General features: G+C 39.4%; 1 protein-coding gene across 1 annotated transcript; it reads left to right on the top strand.

Moving 5' to 3' along the window:
- Positions 1 to 1,302: 1,302 nt before the first annotated feature.
- c2h10orf90 (chromosome 2 C10orf90 homolog) lies at positions 1,303 to 19,374 on the top strand. Its single transcript, XM_060889715.1, has 4 exons — positions 1,303 to 1,420; positions 5,207 to 6,455; positions 7,111 to 7,266; positions 19,175 to 19,374. Exons 1-4 carry the CDS (start codon positions 1,397 to 1,399, stop codon positions 19,198 to 19,200), a joined length of 1,455 nt encoding a protein of 484 aa, XP_060745698.1. The 5' UTR covers positions 1,303 to 1,396; the 3' UTR covers positions 19,201 to 19,374.
- Positions 19,375 to 20,864: the final 1,490 nt, after the last annotated feature.

Below are 20,864 nucleotides of genomic sequence, written 5' to 3'. Positions count from 1 at the left end.
CCAGCCTTGTTTGGTTTTTTTTTTCCCTCAAGTGCATTCTGTGTATTCTATTATCATAATGAGTAATTCATTTCAGCCTGCATGTGATGATTTGGGCACTGTTTACCAGCGCTATACGAACGTGGCAATCATACTTGAGTATGTGGCCTTAAAGTGTAGTGAAAATAAACAGGAACCTGAGTCTGAAGAGGTCATAGTTAAGAAACCTGTATTTACTGTGCCAGTTTATATAAGCAGAACTTGCTCTTATAGCTATCAGGATAGAAATTGAAGCAAGTCAAGTGTGTAGCAGAGTGAAATCACAGGCTCTCTCTCTCTCTCTCTCTCTCTCTCTCTCTCTCTCTCTCTCTGCCCTGTTTAGTTTCAATGTAGGTGGTCTAAGTGGAAAATTCATTAAATTATAGATATTTGCCTAAATGTGACAACCAAATAAATGGTAAAGAGTGCAGCAGGGGCATAAAACTGTAAGTGTTCAAGGTTAAAATGAGGATTGTTAATGCATCAAGACCTTTAGTGTCTCTTTGTCTCTTTCAGTCCATATGGAAGCTTCCACTGTGACATAAAGGCTGTGTGTGTGTGTGTGTATGTGTGCTCTCCCAGCATGAGCAGCTTCATTAACTCGGAATGAGCGGCTAGCGGCTCATATAGCATGATCTATCACATGCTTTTTTTTAAGCCTGAAGAGACACTCAGAAGACCTGCATTGTTAAAGATGAGCGCTCCTCCTGGAGGAAGGACTTGTGTCTGTTACTGTCAGGTGTTCATTAATGTGAGCCAATGTTTCTGTTAAGGAAACAAGTACAATGCATAGTTCACTAGGCACCTTAACTGTCAGTCAATGTCAGGGTCACCATGGTGACGGCGATGTGGTGCAATCCATCATTACGACGTGACATGGCACCTGTCTGGTGAAAAGTGCTCTCTCTCTCCTTGTCTCGCAGTCTGTCTTGCCCTCTCTCACTTCTTCTTTTTCAGTCTCTGCTTCCATTCGACAGCACACAAACACACACACACACACACACATAAACACACATAAACACACACACAGTGATATCAGTATTAATACGGTTAATTAATGCTTAATGGCTCAGACCAGTGGGGTTGTGTGTGTGCGAATGGGGTTGTGTTTTTATATCATAACCCCATTTGCACACACACACACACACACACACACACACACACACCCTTCTCGCTCCACCAGCTGAAAGTAATGAGACGATGCTGGTATGGTCAACATAAGCAGCGCTCTGTTGATGATATAAACATACACAGTATGAGAAGGAAGCTACTGTTACAGCAAAAGAAAATGTAACCCTATTCATCTACATTTTGTAAACTAAAAGGAGTCTCCTGTCTCTCTCACACAGAGGAGACTGCTGGACTTGGGGTCAGGGGAATGTCTGGAGCTATCTCTCTACAGGTAAATACCTTTTATCATGAATCACACTCTTCATCAAAGCTACTCAATGTCACAGGGCTTTGTGTTTTCGATGCTCTACAGATATAGTCCCAAAGTCTCTGTTAAACCCTTGAAACACACTTTTATATAAATTCTAAAAAATAAAATAATAATAATAAATATCTATAATTATATATTGGTATTTCATGTTAAACAGGTATTGTGTAACCGTACTTGTCCTGATTCTTTCATAATGTATTCCATATTTAATATTAAGATTCTGACAGCCAGTGACTCAGCTCAGCTGTTCTGACAGCCAGAGAAAGTTCAATCCACCACCAGGGTGCATTCTTTATGAGGTGTATTCTATCATTAAATCCTGCAATTGTGAGGAAATATCTTAGGAGCAATTTATTTGTACTGAGTTTTTTTTTTTTTTAAACAATATTTCATCTTATTTGCTTTTGTAAGAGTTTAAATGTTTGAATGTGTTCCAGTCTGACAAAATTGCTGGCATTCTTATAGGTTTATTTATGAAATATGTTTAGTGGTCTGGGAAAAAATGCTGGATATTTCTTCGGGTGAATTCTGAACAACGATCAAATATCTGTGCTGGTGGTGAAAAAAAACAAAAACAAACAAACAAACAAAAAAAACAGTTAACTGGTATGCAAGTTTTTTTTTTTTGTTTTTTTTTTTTTTTTTTCTTGTATCATAATTGGATGGTTTTCTGGGACTCCTCTGAGATCTTGAACTGAGCTAAGAAGGTGATTTGGCCTTAGCCAGCCATTTTGTCTCCTGTCATGCTAGTGGAAGATGACCTGGTGTCACTTTACATGTATACACTCAGGTGTCTTTTTTTGCTATGTACACACACGTGTGTGTGTGTGTGTGTGTGTGTGTGTTTGTGTGTGTGTGTATTGTCATTCATCATAAAGCTGTCATGCATGTGAATAGACGGTTTAGGAGTGAAGGGCAGATGTGTGCAGAACAGGAGAGCCAGAAAGAAAGGGAAGAAGTGACAAGATCATGACATGACTGGATGAGAGGACAAGAGCAGGGGAACAGGTAGATTGAGCTACACATTTGAGTAGACTTCTATATATGATTTGTAATTTTCATCCAATGACGACTTGGCATTCAAATAAAAAAGATGGAATACTAAGAAGGCTATAATGCACAGAACAGACAGCGTAAGGGAAAGACATGATATACGATGTGCTGTTTCTTTGTCGAATCTTGACAGCAGGCTGTACATGTGAAGCTGTTTAAATCAGTTTCCTCTGACACATTTCTTTTCTTTGACTTCTGTACATTCTGTATTTTCCAGGAATCTTACTAGTAGGTGACAGTTGACGCAGAAGCTGGAATGTAAATTTTGGACATTTCTGCTTCACATGAATAGCTGTGTGATGAAAATATTTCAGAATAGAGCTGTCGTTGGATAATACCCCTTAAAGTACCTGAGAGGTTGTAAGATTATTTTATACTAAATACGTTTCTATATCCATCACACTGTTATTTGTTTTTGCTGATTATCTTTTTTTTTTGGAATGAAAAATCTGTTTACATACAACACACCTATAGTGGGAGTTTTTATTTTAAGATCATTTGAGAGATCATTTTATTTTTAAGTCAACAACAACATTATAATTTGCAAATTAAGCTCTCGGTCTGTATAATTCATCCTTTCAGGGATGCTTTCAGGGGAAAGAATTTGTGGTAATGTGTAAACAAACAGTTATGCAATAGGTATTGTTGCTGCCTGACACATGGGCTTCCTTCAGGTTCTCTTGTTTCCTTTCATCTCCGTTCTGGTCAGTGGATTAGAGACACTATGAATTGTCTCTAGGTGTGAATGAGTGAGTGAATATGTGTACATGATGTCCTGGGATGGACATGCATCATGTCTAGGTTGTATTCCTGCTTCATTCATTCATTCATTCATTCATTTTCTACCGCTTATCCGAACTACCTCGGGTCACGGGGAGCCTGTGCCTATCTCAGGCGTCATCGGGCATCAAGGCAGGATACACCCTGGACGGCGTGCCAACCCATCGCAGGGCACACACACACACTCTCATTCACTCATGCAATCACACACTACGGACAATTTTCCAGAGATGCCAATCAACCTGCCATGCATGTCTTTGGACCAGGGGAGGAAACCGGAGTACCCGGAGGAAACCCCCGAGGCACGGGGAGAACATGCAAACTCCACACACACAAGGCGGAGGCGGGAATCGAACCCCCAACCCTGGAGGTGTGAGGCGAACGTGCTAACCACTAAGCCACCGTGCCCCCCTTTTCCTGCTTCAAACCCTCATAATAGAATAGACTCCAGATTCCCTTCATTCGTGACCAGGATAAAATGGTTCCTGAAGATGAATAAATAAATGAATGTTACTGACATTATCTGTATCATTTAAAGACCCTTTTTTCTGGGTAATGGTTTGTATGGTTGTATGGTTTCTGAAATATGTTATAGGTTAAAATTGTCATTAGGCTGCCGTTAACAAACTGGATTTTAATTCTCACACAAGAAAAAAAATATACATGTTGTAGATAAATGTTAGGTTTAAACACTAGGGTTTAAAATGCTACAATACAGTGATGAATATTTTAACAACGATACTAACCAGGTGAAACTTAAATTCGACAGCTTACCCATGGAGGAATAATGTAGGAGGAAACGTCTGTGCATATCTGAACAGTTTATCATGACTGGACCATTACCTTAGTGAGAATCAGTTCTATTGTCTGAACTTTTCCAATTAGATCAGCTTAGATTAGTATTAATATTTTTACTCATAGACACATGGAAAGCAAGATCTGATAGTAGAGTGATGAGGAAATAAAGGAGATAAAATAGGTAATGAATAGAAGAAATAGGGGGGCACGGTGGCTTAGTGGTTAGCTCGTTCGCCTCACACCTCCAAGGTCGGGGTTCGATTCCTGCCTCCACCTTGTGTGTGTGGAGTTTGCATGTTCTCCCCGTGCCTCGGGGGTTTCCTCCGGGTACTCCGGTTTCCTCCCCCGGTCCAAAGACATGCATGGTAGGTTGATTGGCATCTCTGGAAAATTGTCCGTAGTGTGTGATTGCGTGAGTGAATGAGAGTGTGTGTGTGTGTGTGCCCTGCGATGGGTTGGCACTCCGTCCAGGGTGTATCCTGCCTTGATGCCCGATGACACCTGAGATAGGCACAGGCTCCCCGTGACCCGAGGTAGTTCGGATAAGCGGTAGAAGATGAATGAATAGAAGAAATCGGATGGAAAAAAAAAAGGAAGAAAAGGAATCCTCTGCTCCTGGAAGACCAAACTTCCTAGGGATCTCTGAGCTAAGTGAAAGGAGTGTGAGAGATTCCCTTTCCTCAGCAGTTACAGTGACCGTCTCAGCGCAGTGGTTCAGCGAGGATGATTCGCACTTCGAATTCGGCTCAATACACCAGCTTAGAGACTGAAATTTAAATACAGTACATCCCACCAGCTTTTCTGCTTGACGTTGATTAGGCACAGCAGGGTCGTGCTGGGATTCGGAATGGAATCTCTGGTAATACTCGAGCAAATAATAAAGATGAGTTTTGGCTTGAAACTTAATTAAATTACCCTTGCGTTCCCCTGACAATAAGGCAGTTACTATGGCAACAGCAAAAGCCCCCTTTAGTTTGGGAAGCTTTGGAAAAGAAGATATTGAATGAGCTGATTCTAAGCTCATGAGCATGTGCGCAATGACTGGAAATAAGCCCTTTGTCATCATAAAGCATAAACTCAAGGTTTTCAGGTGTTAATCTTATTTTTCTTTGCCAGACTGATGGTAAAAGAAAGGCTACTCATGCAGAGAGAGATCAGGACACAGCACTCGATCGGTCCACCAGCGTACACAACTCATCGCGAGACAGATTCCTCTGGCAGACCCCAGTGAACAGGAGAGGGAGCGTTCCTCAGTTATCTCAACACACAGCGCCCGCTATAGGTGGCAGAATGTCTTCCAAACACAGCAGCTCCATATCCTCCATCACACTCATCTCCAGGAAGGTCATCCGCTCCTCAAGCCTGCCTGATAACAGCATATCTGACCAGGATAGAAAGAAGGAACCCAGCCTTTTGGTCTTAAACGACCACATCAGTGACTCAGATCACACATACCCGACAAAGATCATCCCACAGAGGAAAGCAGTTGTGGTTAAAATGACTGAACACAGAGTGGAGACTCGTAGATTTCTACAGCCAGGTGCTAAAAATGGCCCAGTCTACAATCTTAATTCAACTCGGCCTACTGGAGAACACTATATGTCACCCTTATCCACTAGAAGCAACTGTAATCTTACATCTTCTAACCTCTTTGATGTGAAGAACCAGCACTTAGCAGCTTCCTTAAGTGTGACTAGTAAAGATAACCATATACTAAAGTCTAAAATGACCCACACAGAAAGGCACTCTCAAGTCCCTTTTTGCCCAGTTACCCATGAGCCCCAGATGCCAGTGGTGCTACGGAAGAAAGCCACCATTATCAAGGTGCAGGAGGAAAGAGATACCTTCAGCAGAGATTATGTGAACCATAGAAGCAAAGCAACCTACAGGCACAGCTTCAGTGGCCTCAATGTCACTGACATGAAACCGCAATTAGACAACGAATACACGCTTTCTGGATCTGAGATGCAGGATTTGAGTAGCAACAACAAACTATACAAATCCACAGTGTCTCTCCAGCTGACATCCACCAGTGGAGCTCGTCTAGATGACTCACACACTTCAAGAGCTTCCAAACCTCGGAGGCCTGCTAGTTGTTATGCTAGTCTGTTTAGTCCTGTTGAGCCAAGGGCTGATGGTTCACAAGATGTTTCAGATCACAGCACCATTCATCCCCATGAGACAAATATTGACCTTGCTTGCTCTGCTGCCAGCAGCTTAAACAGGTGTTGGAGCACTAAAGGAGGAGCAGGGAGCCATGACAAGATTTATACAAGGACAGAAAGCTCTGCTTCAGATAAAGGGCAGAGCAAGAGGGAGTCTGCTCTCCTGAGAAACCAGCCTTTAACTCTCATCAAAATGCCAGGTAGGAAACCTTGCAATGTGTTCAGCCGAGTGCATCCAGATTCATGCATGCTTTATGGACTGTGTGACTGTGATTATTTGTGACAATCAACTGCTGAGAACAACTTGTATGCTATGAAAGTGCAGTTCTGGACACTCACACACACACACACTCACACACAGATCCAAAGCTTGTGTGTGTTTTGATGCATAATTGTTCAAAGCGAGTCAGAAAATGGGGATGAGGTTGTGAGTTTAATTGATGCTACAGTAGTACATTGCTGACTTCCTTACTGTGATTCCCTGAAGCAGATCATTATCACACCTGCTCTCTCTCACTCTCACTTTTCCTCTTTTCTCACTCTCTCATACTCTTGTTTTCTCCAGTTTTCATTTTCCCACACATCTCTCTGCATGCATATTATATTGCTATACTGCTTCTAGCTACATAGCTATCATTTCTTGGGAATTTAGCAATGTGAAGGCTTTAGGCATCCACCGTTTCACAGAAGTCGAATGAACACACACACACACACACACCCACACACACACACACACACAGTCGAAACACATGCGCACATTATGTGTATGCATAGACACTGACATACACAAATATCAGTATATCAGTGATATCATTTATTAGACACATACTCTTAGGTTCATGTATTCTTTCTCAGATACCTCAACCCATGAGACCCATGATGCTATAGTGGCCCTGAATGCAGCCGCCATTATAGCCAATATAAAGCTGCAGAGTGAGCAGAAAAAGAAAACCCTGATCAGCAGCAACACAGACGGACAGAAAGACTCTGCATCCCTGAGCAAAGCCGCAGGTATGTATTTGATTTAAAAAATACAGGGATGTTTATTGAGGATTAAAACATGACCATTTTATACTATTAAAGACAAATAATCATTTATGGGATGGTATGATGCAGTCTAAAGCAAACTATACTTACTTACTTACTTAAAGTTCATCTTGATACTTCAAGGATTCAATCTTCAGGACTGTAGAAACCCTGTGCTAAAGTTTACAATATACACACTCCTATTAATTCAGAATGCAACACAGAACATATAAATATTCAGCGAAATATTGCATATTTATTAGCATGCACATACTTTACGCTAACGAATGGAATTAATTAATTCAGATCAATTTTAAGCGTGAAAAGGTACTTACAGCATGACCAGATCACAGATTTGCAAGAGGTCTTTAAGATAATCGTCTGGCTCAGGGGTATGATAGTGAAGCCTGAAATGCACTGGCTTTAATATACTCAGGACTGTAAGTGTCTCTGGTCTCTGACTCTCTCATGTGTGTAATGGTAATATTGTGTTAGTTCAAGATCATGGATCAGCCGCAGGACACAAAATGGTCCAGACATGTAATAAGGCTAGCTAATATGATATTTCTTTCCTGAAAAAGAACTGAATAGTAATAGTAATATGATTATAGTAATATTATATTAATATTAATAGTAATATTAGAGTAATATCTAGTAATATGATTGCATTAAACTACAATATACATATAGGAAAGATATACGCACATAAGTAGCTAAAAAAAATGTGACGTAAACCTTAACGTTTCCTCATCAGGAAAAATCTAGGCCAGGAAAAAAATGTAAATTAATCCTGACAAGAAACTATTGACATGAAGAAACACTGCAAATTGGAAAATTGATGTTTTTATCTAACTTGTGGTGATATGATGCACCATGTGAATGCGCTTAAGGGCAAGCCATGAATTGTTGTCAAAGATCCGAGCAGGGGTTTAGAGCACCAGCAGACAGCAACAAACTAAAATGATCCAGAACTGAAAGATGAAGAAAATAATTGAAGGTGAAAAAATAGTAATTATAGAGGACACAGTGACTTAGTGGTTAGCACGCTCGCCTCACAACTCCAGGGTTGGGGGTTCGATTCCCGCCTCCGCCTTGTGAGTGTGGAGTTTGCATGTTCTCCCCGTGCCTCGGGGGTTTCCTCCGGGTACTCCGGTTTCCTCCCCCGGTCTAAAGACATGCATGGTAGGTTGATTGGCATCTCTGGATAATTGTCTGTAGTGTGTGATTGTGTGAATGAGAGTGTGTGTGTGCCCTGTGATGGGTTGGCACTCCGTCCAGGGTGTATCCTGCCTTGATGCCCGATGACGTATGAGATAGGCACAGGCTCCCCGTGACCCGAGGTAGTTCGGTAAGCGGTAGAAAATGAATGAATGAATGTTTTCTACTACAGCAGTGAACATGTTGGCACACTAGTCAAGTACACAAAACAATTAACACGTGAACAAGATTAAGCACTTGATGCAAAAATAATGTTCACTTCATGACATCAAAGCATTGCTCCTGAACTAAAAACTCATGTACATGTGTCAAGGAGACATCCTTTATGAATCGGATTATTTTTATTAATTGAATTAATTCTTTGATTATCTTAATGATTTAAAAGACATCAAATTCAAGGTAGCCTTAATATCAGGTAATCTTGTAGTCTTAATATCAGGCAAGTTTGATTTACTGCGACATGACATGCAACGGTCACTGTATTTGTCGAAATATTTGTCTTAATGTACGTCAGGAGCCAGTGCCGATGAAGCAAATATTGCTGAGCGAAGTGTAACGGCTTTCTGTCCTGTGGAGAGGGAGATAGCAGCACAGACGAAAGACACGGCTTATAGAGTTTGTTCCAGTCGAGACTACTGATGATGCATTATTATCGCAACCTCACACACTCAGTGTAAGCCATGAAAGGATGAAAGATAATGAATAATTGTGACCCCTGACCTTTTCTAGGGCTCTTCCTTAGCATAAATTATGCTTATTAATAAGTTATGTCATGGTCATCACGGTCATTACACTGAGTGCTGGGTCAGCATTGTGTGTCATTACAGAAAGCGCTGCAGCATCAGAGTTTAGATTTAATCAGGCATTCTCAAGCACAAGAGAGGCAACACCTGCTAAACACACATACATGAACACACACACACACACACACACCAGCAATCACCAACATCTGCTCATGGACAGAGTGGTGAGCAATACATACACAAAAATCAGCAGCAACACCGGTGTCTGCTCACAGACAGGCACACAGATACATACATGCCTTACACACACACACACACACACACACACACACACACACACACACAAGCGAACACCAACATCTGCTCATGGACAGAGTGGTGAGCAATACCTACACACACACATCAGCACCAACACCGGTGTCTGCTTACGGACAGACACACAGATACATACATGCCTTACACACACGCCCGCCAGAAAACACCACCATCTGCTCATGGACAGAGTGGACAGAGGACAGAGCAATACATAAACACACACATCAGCACCAACACCGGTGTCTGCTCACAGACAGACACACAGATACATACTGTACATGCCTTACACATACAGATACATACATGCCTTACACACACACATACACACACAAACACCAACATCTGCTCGTGGACAGAGTGGACAGAGTGGTGAGCAATACATACACACACATCAGCTCACAGACAGACACACAGATACATACTGTTCATGCCTTACACACACACACACACACACACACACACATACACACACATACACACACACACACACACAAATACCAGTGAACACCAACATCTGCTCATGGACAGAGTGGTGAGCAATACATACACACACATCAGCTCACAGACAGACACACAGATACATACATGCCTTACACACACACACACACACACACAAACACCAGCGAACACCAACATCTGCTCATGGACAGAGTGGCGAGCAATACATACACACACACATCAGCACCAACACCGGTGTCAGCTCACAGACAGACACACAGATACATACATGCCTTACACACACACACACACACACACACACACACACAAACACCAGTGAACACCAACATCTGCTCATGGACAGAGTGGCGAGCAATACATACACACACACATCAGCACCAACACCGGTGTCAGCTCACAGACAGACACACAGATACATACATGCCTTACACACACACACACCAGCACACCAACATCTGCTCATGGACAGAGTGGTGAGCAATACATACACACACACATCAGCACCAACACTGGCGTCTGCTCAAGGAAAGACACACAGATACATACATGCCTTACACATAGACAGCATTACGAATGGCAACAAATACATACAGATACAGAGCAAGTAAAGTGCATTATGGGTATTCTGTATGCTCTGGGGCACATTTAAAATGCCAGCCTGGTTCGCTGTGGGATTACATGAACTACCAAATAGCAGAACAAAAATTGTGTATTGTCTGAGAAGAGTGATTGATGATGACCGATGCTGCATTCAAATCTGTACAAAAACATCTCCTAGGGATTGTCAGGACAGTCATTTTCTAATAGTGGGCACAAGGGAGGGGAAAACATAAAAGGGTATAAAAGGGTCAGCATTAAAGTAATTCAGTGGTATATCAGATTAAGTAAACTAGTTTTAGCGTTGTCGACATGTTTATTGTGTACAGTGTACAGTAGTGTTTAGTTGTGCAATTCAACTACCGTCACCTGTTGCACAACTCTTTTAAAGAGGAAATGTCGCCCCCTGCTGGACAAACAGATATAAATATACAAATATACAGAAACAAAAATGCCAGACTATCTGTTGCAAGATGGGCATTGATCTTGTATTTATAAACAGTGAAGCAGTTTGTGTAAAAGACATTTTTAGGACATACTCTAAAAAGATTTTAGGTTTAGGTTTCAGAAACCTATCAAAAGCCTCGGCTTTTAATTCCAGATGACGGTATGATACAGAACACCATGCTGGGTCTTTTGCCAAGGCAGCATCGCTCTCATATAATTCAAATCGACTCAAATAACTCAGCAAATGCACTGCCACTGTGCCAATAGACTTTCTCTTGCTAAGTCCTTATAGTAGATACCTATGATATAGTGGGCTCAGTTCAGGAGTGTTTAGATCAGAATCATCACTGCTTTACAAAACCTGCACAGAATTCACTGTTATGAGTGCAGAGTGAGAGTGGACGTGTGGTAATAAGATGTGTGTGTGTGTTCTGCTGATAACATTTTTGAATTGGCAGACCAAAATATCTTGGGCAAGCAGATGCAGCTGTAGTCACATACCACATTTCCTCCTCCTCTCTGTATCTCTCATACTGCTGTTTCAGTCTCTCTTACTCTCCACCTCTTGATATTCCTGTATCATTGTTATCTCTATTCGTCATGAGTGAGGAGTTTTGAGTCCCTGACTGCAGGGCTTTACTGCTCTCATTGCATATTTCCTCTAGCTGTTTGTCTCTATACTGCTGAAGAAACTCCATCTGAGAGGGGAAGATTGTGTTATTATATTTCAGGCTGATTATGAAAGAAGCAAAGCCTCAGGATATATAATCCCAATTGACTGAGTGTTGTATGGCACATCTTATCTGCTCGTTCAACTAAATTTGTTGTTTGGGCTTCTATATTGTTAATAGCTTCTGTAAACCATCATGATTAATCTCCTGCTCTCTCTTTATCTTTAGATTTGGTGAGTGTGAGATGTGTGTAAGATTAACAACCCATGAAGTCCTTTGACACCTTTTTGTAATTTGTGTCACAAGATACTATATGATGGTCCCATAGCATAAGAGACATAAGAGACTGGGATAAACAACAAAATGGGATAATTTAATGTAATATTTTGGAGTGCCAATAAAATAAAAATGTAATAATTAAAAAAATCAATATAAATTGGGTGCTTTCATAACTCCGGTTTCCTCCCCCGGTCCAAAGACATGCATGGTAGGTTGATTGGCATCTCTGGAAAATTGTTCATAGTGTGTGATTGCGAGAGTGAATGAGAGTGTGTGTGTGTGCCCTGCGATGGGTTGGCACTCCGTCCAGGGTGTATCCTGCCTTGATGCCCAATGACGCCTGAGATAGGCACAGGCTCCCCGTGACCCGAGGTAGTTCGGATAAGCGGTAGAAGATGAATGAATGAATTCTATAAATTGGGTGCTTTCATAATTCCGGTTTCCTCCCCCGGTCCAAAGACATGCATGGTAGGTTGATTGGCATCTCTGGAAAATTGTCCGTAGTGTGTGATTGTGTGAGTGAATGAGAGTGTGTGTGTGCCCTGCGATGGGTTGGCACTCCGTCCAGGGTGTATCCTGCCTTGATGCCCGATGACACCTGAGACACCTTCATAGGCAGAGTACGACCATGTGGTGGTGTGGGTTTCCTTCTGGTCTTCACATGGTAGAAGGTGTGTGTGTGTGTGTGTGCGTGTGTGTGCGTGCGTGTGTGTGTGTGTGTGTGTGTGTGTGTGTGTGTGTGTGTGTGTGTGTGTGTGTGTGTGCACGGTGCCTAGTGTTGCACTGGGACATCAAGGTGTGTTCCTGGCTAGTGTTCCCAGGATAGTCTCCAGAACCTGAACAGTACTTTAAATAAAGAAGAATGTCACAAGCTAATTGTCTTCTGGAGTTCATTCACTTCCACATAATGAAGTGCATAAGGCAGTGTCCTTACTGAGCAGCATTCAGCTTGGTATCCAGATCTTAAAGCACAAGGCACATTCACTTAAATGAACATAATATAAATAATTTATTAAATTTGCATGTTAATTAGGATATTACTTTAGCTAGGTTGACTAGCATTAGTCTGTGTTTTCACTGCATAGGTTTTTGGCATCCTTCACAGTACTCTTGTGTAGAGTATAAGGTGGTTATAAGGTGAAACATGAAAGATGCAGCTATTTTTTTGCCCTAAAATCTCACAAACGGTGGCTTTATTTCTCTGTGCTTGGCTCCACTGGCATTCCATAAACCCATAAAGCATTGTTCCAACCCTAATCCCAGTGAGTCAGAGCCCATATAAATGTTCAATAATGGGAGAATGGCCCTTTGTCCTACATGCTCCATTACTTGCTGTACAGAGCAGTTTTCTGTGATCCAGCACTAACAACACAGAGGAGAAAAACTGGCTCTTAACTGTGGATTATGGAGCATGATGGATGTGTGAAGGATCAACACCTTTAGCATTTGGATTTTTAGCGACAGAGGTGTGTGTGTGTGTGTGTGTGTGTGTGTGTGTGTGTGTGTGTGTATTAATGAAGATACATATGATACATATAAAGAAGAAGAAAAGGTATTATTATGTCGCTTTGTAGAAGCCAACATTCTGTTTTCCTATTTCAGCTTAGACAAAAATTTATTAAATTTAATGCGGCCTAGAGCTTTCGAGCCACATGAACCAAATACGGATATGTTGTAGACCCTGGTCTGAAGTTTGTTGTTTGACTTTTCTAAGCGATACGAGTACCGGTACTTCCGGTACCGGGTCTCAAATTGGCCTTTTTTCCCATAGACTCCTATTATAAACTTTGGAGGTTTATAACTCGGCAAGCTTTCGAACTATCTACACTAAACTCGGCCAGCTCCTTTAGGGTGATACTCTGAACAAAGATTTAAATTTGTGTACCGATTGGCCTTTCGTTTTTGCCGCAGCCCCGCCCCCAAAATATGCAAAATCAAAAAACTTTTTACAACATGGACATGTGACATATCAAAACACTCAGAACAATGAGGGGAACTTCCTCACGTGTATTCTGATGATGTCACGTGAAAATCAAAAATTAGCACAACATGGATAAGTGACATATCAAAACAATCAGCCCAATGTGGGGAACTTCCTCAGGAGTATTTGGATGATGTCACATGCTTGTCTCCGCTTACCTCCAAATGTTTATGCAACCTACTGTAGCTTTCTGTCCACTTGCCTCCAAAAGCAACACTAACCCTTATGTCCACTTGCCTCCAAAAAGCACCATCCGTTGCGAATACTTGCATCGTCAAAGCCAACATCAAAGTTTGTCGCGACAAACTTTACAAATTTAGTTCGACTTAGTATTCCTCTGTGAATCTATATACTGTATCACCATGATTTTAGGGCAAATACAGAGCTTATGAGCAAAAGTACTGTGTACATTTTTCATAACTTGTGACCTGCAGGTGGCACTGTTTTGAATCTGCTCAAACACATACAAGTCATATTTATAAAACACCCCAAGGTTGATGTCAATACACCAAAGTGTTGCAGAAATATAACCTTACATTCAATCATTTTTGTTAGCGCATTATATGTGTATGATTTGGTCTATCAAAGATCTTTGTTCTAATAATGTTTGGTCTTCATTGCTGAAGATAATTTGAGAAAAATGTTATAAATTTAATGTTTTTTCAGCAACCAAAGAATATTTGGTATCACTGTTTTTTCTGCATGATCCACCAAATCTAAATGATTTCATGACAATTGGCTAAAGATATGCAAAGTTTGTTAGTATTTTATACCACATGGTGGTGCTGTCCGCAAACCTTTTGAGAAGTTTTGTGAAATGCAGCAATTTAAATTGGCTGATGAATGAAATGTTCAACATAGTAAAACTGGGTGTCATTCAACTCACTACGATTTGTATAATCTAAAGATACCATCTCAGAATTTCTTTCTTTTTTTTTTTTTTGGTTAATTCAAAATGACAAAAATTAAATTGTCTTAAACCAAGCATTCAATGCCGTAAACTAATGAGTCTGCCATTTCTGTACATTTATTTCCAGAGGAGACTCTACACAGTTGTTCATACAACCATCCCTCAGACTTTTAAGTCTTTAGGCCTTCACTTTGGTCTTCACGATCAGTTATAGTGCAGAAATAACAGCAGGGAAAATAATCTACAATGCAGTGACATGATGAAGCCTTCATTCAAATTCAAATTTATTTGTACAGCTTTTAACAATGGACATTGTCTCAAAGCAGCTTTACAGAACAAACATAAAACAAAAAGTTAATATAAAGATTAATATAATACAAAAATTCAAGATTAATATTGGAGATATTTAAATTTGTTTGTATTTATCCCCAATGAACAAGCCTGAGGTGACTGTGGTGAGGAAAAACTCCCTTAGATGGTAAAGGAAGAAACCTTGAGAGGAACCAGACTCAAAGGGGGAACCTCATCCTCATATGGGTGACACTGAAGGGTGTGATAATAACCTGTTAAAAACCCTAGAGGGTATATATATATATATATATATATATATATATATATATATATATATATATATATATATATATATATATATATATATATATACACACACAGACATCAGACAATTGTGTATTAATGAGAAGGTGATGTAACAAGTCACATTTAACCCTGAAATTGATTATTTTCCTATAACAACGTGCCCTGAAGTCATTTATTCATTGCATCCCACAGCAATTTATTGAATTATGTCCTGCTTTATAAAAACTTATTGTTACATTTTATGATGTATAACATTCATCAGACAAGTTAGTTCTAAACACTCATTCACTCATTGTCTTCCTCTTATTCCTTTTGTAAAAGTTACTGAGACACAAAATACAGAAAGTCCACTGTTCTGAAGACTTTCCAATAGTAGAAAACCTTCTGACTGTTACAAATCTTTTACACTGTAGACTTTATGTAAATGTTAAATAAGCATCTCCATATAGGAATCAGTAACACTTAAAAATACATTACGTACTGTAGGAAATCATGCACTAAATACCTGAATGAATATTTACTTAAATATGAACTAATGATTACTTATGGCATGTATTTATCAGAAACTATCCATGAAGTACGACATGATTCTTATGAATTCATGCGTAAATAACAACAACCTTGTACGTGTTTTGTTAGCTAATGTATTACGCTATCACACGGGGTAATCGGATTCAAACATGCTCTATGACACAGAACATGAGTTAAAATCATTTAAAATCATTTATATAATTTCTTGTATGCAGTTGTGCACACAAACATTACTGGATTACGAATAGTAAATTTATTATAACAAAATTATAAACACAAATCATATCATCTCATCATTCTCCATCCATTTCTCTTCAATTCCTTCTGTATTACTACTAAGTGCTCTGGATGGCTCGGTCAATTTATAAAGCCCGCGTTATATTTAGGTTTAGCTCGTTAGTTGGTGATAAGTACATGCCTTGACTCATCAGAAGTTAATATTTAATAAGTATTATTTTAGATGTTTTAGGTGCAGGGTTACAAGGCCATGGCCATGGCCATAAGCAATTGCCCAAAATGACTGGGACAATTTTTTACTCTCTTTTGAACATCTCTTTTTTGTCTTTTTTGACCCATACATTAAGCAAACTTATTTATGCCAGTTAACATAATTTTAGTACTGATCGATCATCGAACTGTTTAAAATATTATTAGTATAAAATAAAATTGACATCGACAAAAAACTCAAGATTTGGCATCGTGTCATTCTGGACTAATTGAAATACTTTCTGCATCATAACGTGATAATAATACATCACCATAACGCATTAATTATGCATGGAGCATGCTGCAGAGAGGAGCTTTTAAAATCTCAAGCTGATTAAAACCTATCGAAGATCCACCATGGTCCAGAAACGTCTCAGTGGACTTGCCGTCATCAGCATCAATAATGTTGTTTTTCAGAATGTCATTTTATGAAGTCGTTGATGACTTCAATGAAATCCAGGCGTGTTCAGTTCTAAAACTGTTCTCTAATTGAGAAAATATAATAGAGCTCATTGCACGTTTTTGTTTAGTCAAATTTGTTTTTTATTATCACAATTAATTTACTAATTATTTATGTTCATGCTTATCATTATATATATTATGTTATAGTGACATAAAGATTATTATTATTTTTTTAATTTTAGTGGTTGGTGTGTGGGTGGAATAATAAAATGTTGCCTAGGGCACCAACAGAGCCTTGTACCGAGTGTAATTGTAAAGAGTTACCCTGAAAACTTTATCATGTCAGTGATTATTCATATTATCCGCTGTACAAGTCCAAGTGTATGAACTGTAAGAAACAAAAACATGCAAAAATGACCAGATTGTGTTAAACTTAAAGAGCATCTTTAATATGCTAACATTAGTACTGTGGTGTGTGTACTGAGGGCCTAGCAGTTAAGGTGTTGGACTACTGATCGGAGGGTTTTGAGCTTGAGTCCCAGGTCCACCAAATTGCCTCTGCTGGGCTTCTGAGCAAGGCCCTTATCCCTCAATTGCTCAGCTGTATAAATTAAAATAAAAATGTAAATCACTCTGGCAAAGGGTGTCTGCTAAATGCTGTACATGTAATATGAAATGAACCTCTTATGATTAATAAGAATCCAAAAATTGTTCTATTAATTTTATCATCACCACTCAACTGTACGGTGTCCTTGAGTGCCCTGAAAGGCGCCTTTAAATACAATGTATTATTATTATTATTTATTATCCAGAATTCTACAACAGTGGTGTAATAAACATGGATAAGTATGGCAATGTGAAGAACTACATTTAAGTAAAACCTGATATACAAGTTTACGTATATCTGTCAATAGCAAACTACAGGGTCAAGCTCTTTAAAATTGTAATAACATAAAGTGTCCACAAGGTGACACTATTAAATTATTGTTCTGTAACAAACCAATGGCACACTGCTGCTTCAAAAAGTTTACTCATCCAGTGTGTTTGTACTATGACTAATGCCAGTATAATAATATAAACAGAAATTTAGGTTTATATGCTACCCACTAGTATTAAGTGAGCAGATTGTGTGTGTGCGTGTGTGTGTGTGTGTGTGTGTGTGTGTGTGTGTGTGTGTGTGTGTGTGTGTGTGTGTGTGTGTGTGTGTGTGTGTGTGTGTGTGTGTGTGTGTGTCTGTGGGTGTGTTTCTGGGATGGCTGGGCACATGTTCTGGCATGGCACATGTTTCTCTGCTGAACAGCTTCATTGTGCTGTGTGTGTATGAGCCAGTGTTCAGTAAGGACAAATGGCCACACACACACACACACACACACACACACACACACACGCACATTTTACTATCCTTGTGAAGACCTTCCACTCTCATATAATAATCAATGCAATGAATACACATAAAACGTACCCTAACCTTCAGAGTGTACTGTACTTCAACCAAAGCAAACTGTTATTCATGTTTTTTGTTTGTACATGCACAATACATGGACACACACACACACACACACACACACACACACACGAAACAATTACTAATGGGTCGATTAATTAAGAGAGAGAGAGAGAGACAGAGAGATGCGTCTCTTGCTTTCACTCTCTTTCCTCCTCTTTCTCTCTCCCTTTATTTTACATGGTTAATTAATCACCCCATCAACTAAATCTCACACAGTTTTGTTTCTCTGTTTACATTTTTACATTTCTACATTTATCATAAGGTGGAGACAAACGACCCACCACACAATACTAAGTTATTTTATCTCGTGTTTATGTAACAGATTCATTTTTAATTGGACTGTTGTACTTTTGTTTGATTTATTTAACTATCACAAAACAATATAAACCCGTGTTCTGAATGAGCAAGTTTTACACAATGCAACGATGCAATATTTTTCTGTTCAAACCTACAAAAATTATATATAAAATTACAACATTAGAAGTGCACGTTTATTTAAGAGACTAGACCTTCAGCGAGTCTGTACTAGGTTAACCGTGCAAACTTAATCAGTCAGTTATTATTCAGGAACACATTGTTCGATCCTCAGAACCCCACAGTTTTCAGCACAACAGAGATTTTCAACAATACTCCATTACAGTAGTCTGCTTTTCCCATTTCTGTGCTGTTTCAGTTGATCTTTAATGCTCTAACAGACAGTATATTACTGGTTCCTTGCTGTCTGTGATTGCTTGCTTGGTTCTTTTGCAGAAAGTTTTGGAGCCGGTTCTGAATAGAGGGAAAAACTGAAACAGTGGGAAAGAGGTTAATGATCTTGTGTTGTTGCCGCCTGTCCAGTCTGTGCCAGCGCTAGTCTGTAAAGCTCCCTGAAGACTCTCCCTCACCCTCACACTACAAACACTACAACGACTCCGATACACACTGCACGATGGATTTCACTAAAGAAAATACTCTGCAATTATATATTGACTTCTTTATTATTGATTTTATCAGATGATTTCTTTAATTACTGATTATTGAGCTGAATATATATACTGTATATATATATATACTGTATATATGAGCAGGAAGTGTGCTACATTGAAAACATTTCAATCTACAGCTGGACATGTGTTAAAGTCTGCCTTAAAGTATTTTAAGTTAGTAGTTACAAATGTTAGATATAACTAGTTTACTAACAGATTTTTAACATTTTTGATATATATCAGTTTACTTTTTAATCGTGGCAATGAAGTTTCTTCATGAAGTCTCCTATAACCTTTAACGTGCAGGATTTCTGCATTTAAAAAGTGTTAAATGATCCTAGCAAATTCTTGGTGTCATTATATGTAATACACACTGTGACATTTATCTCTGCATGCTTTTATGTCTTTATTTTCTTGGCCAAATTGGCAGGCCAGAGTGCAGCCAAGATATTCTAATGGTTTTAACATTTAATTGCTCCTAAATGTTAAATGACCACTTGACCTTCTCTGTGTATAATAAAGTGCATTGACTGAATGTGATTAAAGCAAATGAATGGGTTTGGTGTTATTGGTGCTAATTATAGCACCTATTTGCTAATCTCAGACTGAAATGGACTGAAGGACGTTGCTGACATCTTCGGTCTGCGAACATGTGGTAAGTGTGTAAGAATGCAGACGGGATTTCCCTCGAGGGCCAAAGACCTCTGTGTTTTCAAACGTGATCACATGTCACAGCACCAGATGCCTAAAGGTTCCACTGATTACTTTTAGTCTCATGATCCTGAATTGTAGAAGAGCTGATTCTCCAAAATAATCTTCCTTTCACATTTATCTGCTTGTGTTATATGAATCGTGGACTTAAACAGTTCATGACACTATTTGTAAAAAATCATGCAAAATATCTAAGACAAGATATGTTTTTTGCCTCCAATGAAGGAGGTCATGTTACATAACTTTTAGTGCAACATCATTATCTGCTGTCTCTTTTTCTCTTTCTCTAGACGTCCAGACAGAATTAGAGCTGTCTGAATAAAAATGACTCCTTAATGTGGTACCGGAAGTACCCCCCCCCCCGAATAAAGAGGCTATTGTCTATGGGCTGGCAGATGAGATATGAGAGATGAATAACCCAGGGCACCATGTGTCACCATGTTCTCTGCTTAATATTACAAACTTTGACGTTTATATTTAGGCAAATATGCAACACTGCCCCATCTGACAAAATAGGTTTCGTTGATAAAGTAGGTTTTGTTTTCTGTGGTAAGTACACAGATTCAGCAGGCTGTTGCACGACGGATGGATTTATACAAACTCGCTTTCCTTCCTAAGATCTTTTTCTTTCACGTAAACAAGAATTTCGGTGGTTGTGTCACAAATGCAACATAGGCACAATGAGGTTAAGAAATATGTTCTTCTTTTCTTTTTCTTTTTCTTTTAAAAACCACAGGTCTCAGAACAGACCACTGGATTTTTGA

This window comes from Tachysurus vachellii, chromosome 2 (genome assembly GCF_030014155.1).
Source record: "Tachysurus vachellii isolate PV-2020 chromosome 2, HZAU_Pvac_v1, whole genome shotgun sequence".
Classification (NCBI taxonomy): Eukaryota; Metazoa; Chordata; class Actinopteri; order Siluriformes; family Bagridae; genus Tachysurus; species Tachysurus vachellii.
This window is presented reverse-complemented; position numbering and strand designations above follow the sequence as displayed.

Bases quoted from the DNA above. Each gene is read 5' to 3' on its own strand.
- c2h10orf90 (XM_060889715.1), top strand. From the start codon at position 1,397: ATGTCTGGAGCTATCTCTCTACAG. The intron at 1,421-5,206 runs GTAAATACCTTT...TTTCTTTGCCAG, and splicing joins CTGGAGCTATCTCTCTACAG to ACTGATGGTAAAAGAAAGGC. The intron at 7,267-19,174 runs GTATGTATTTGA...GTTCTTTTGCAG, and splicing joins ATCCCTGAGCAAAGCCGCAG to AAAGTTTTGGAGCCGGTTCT.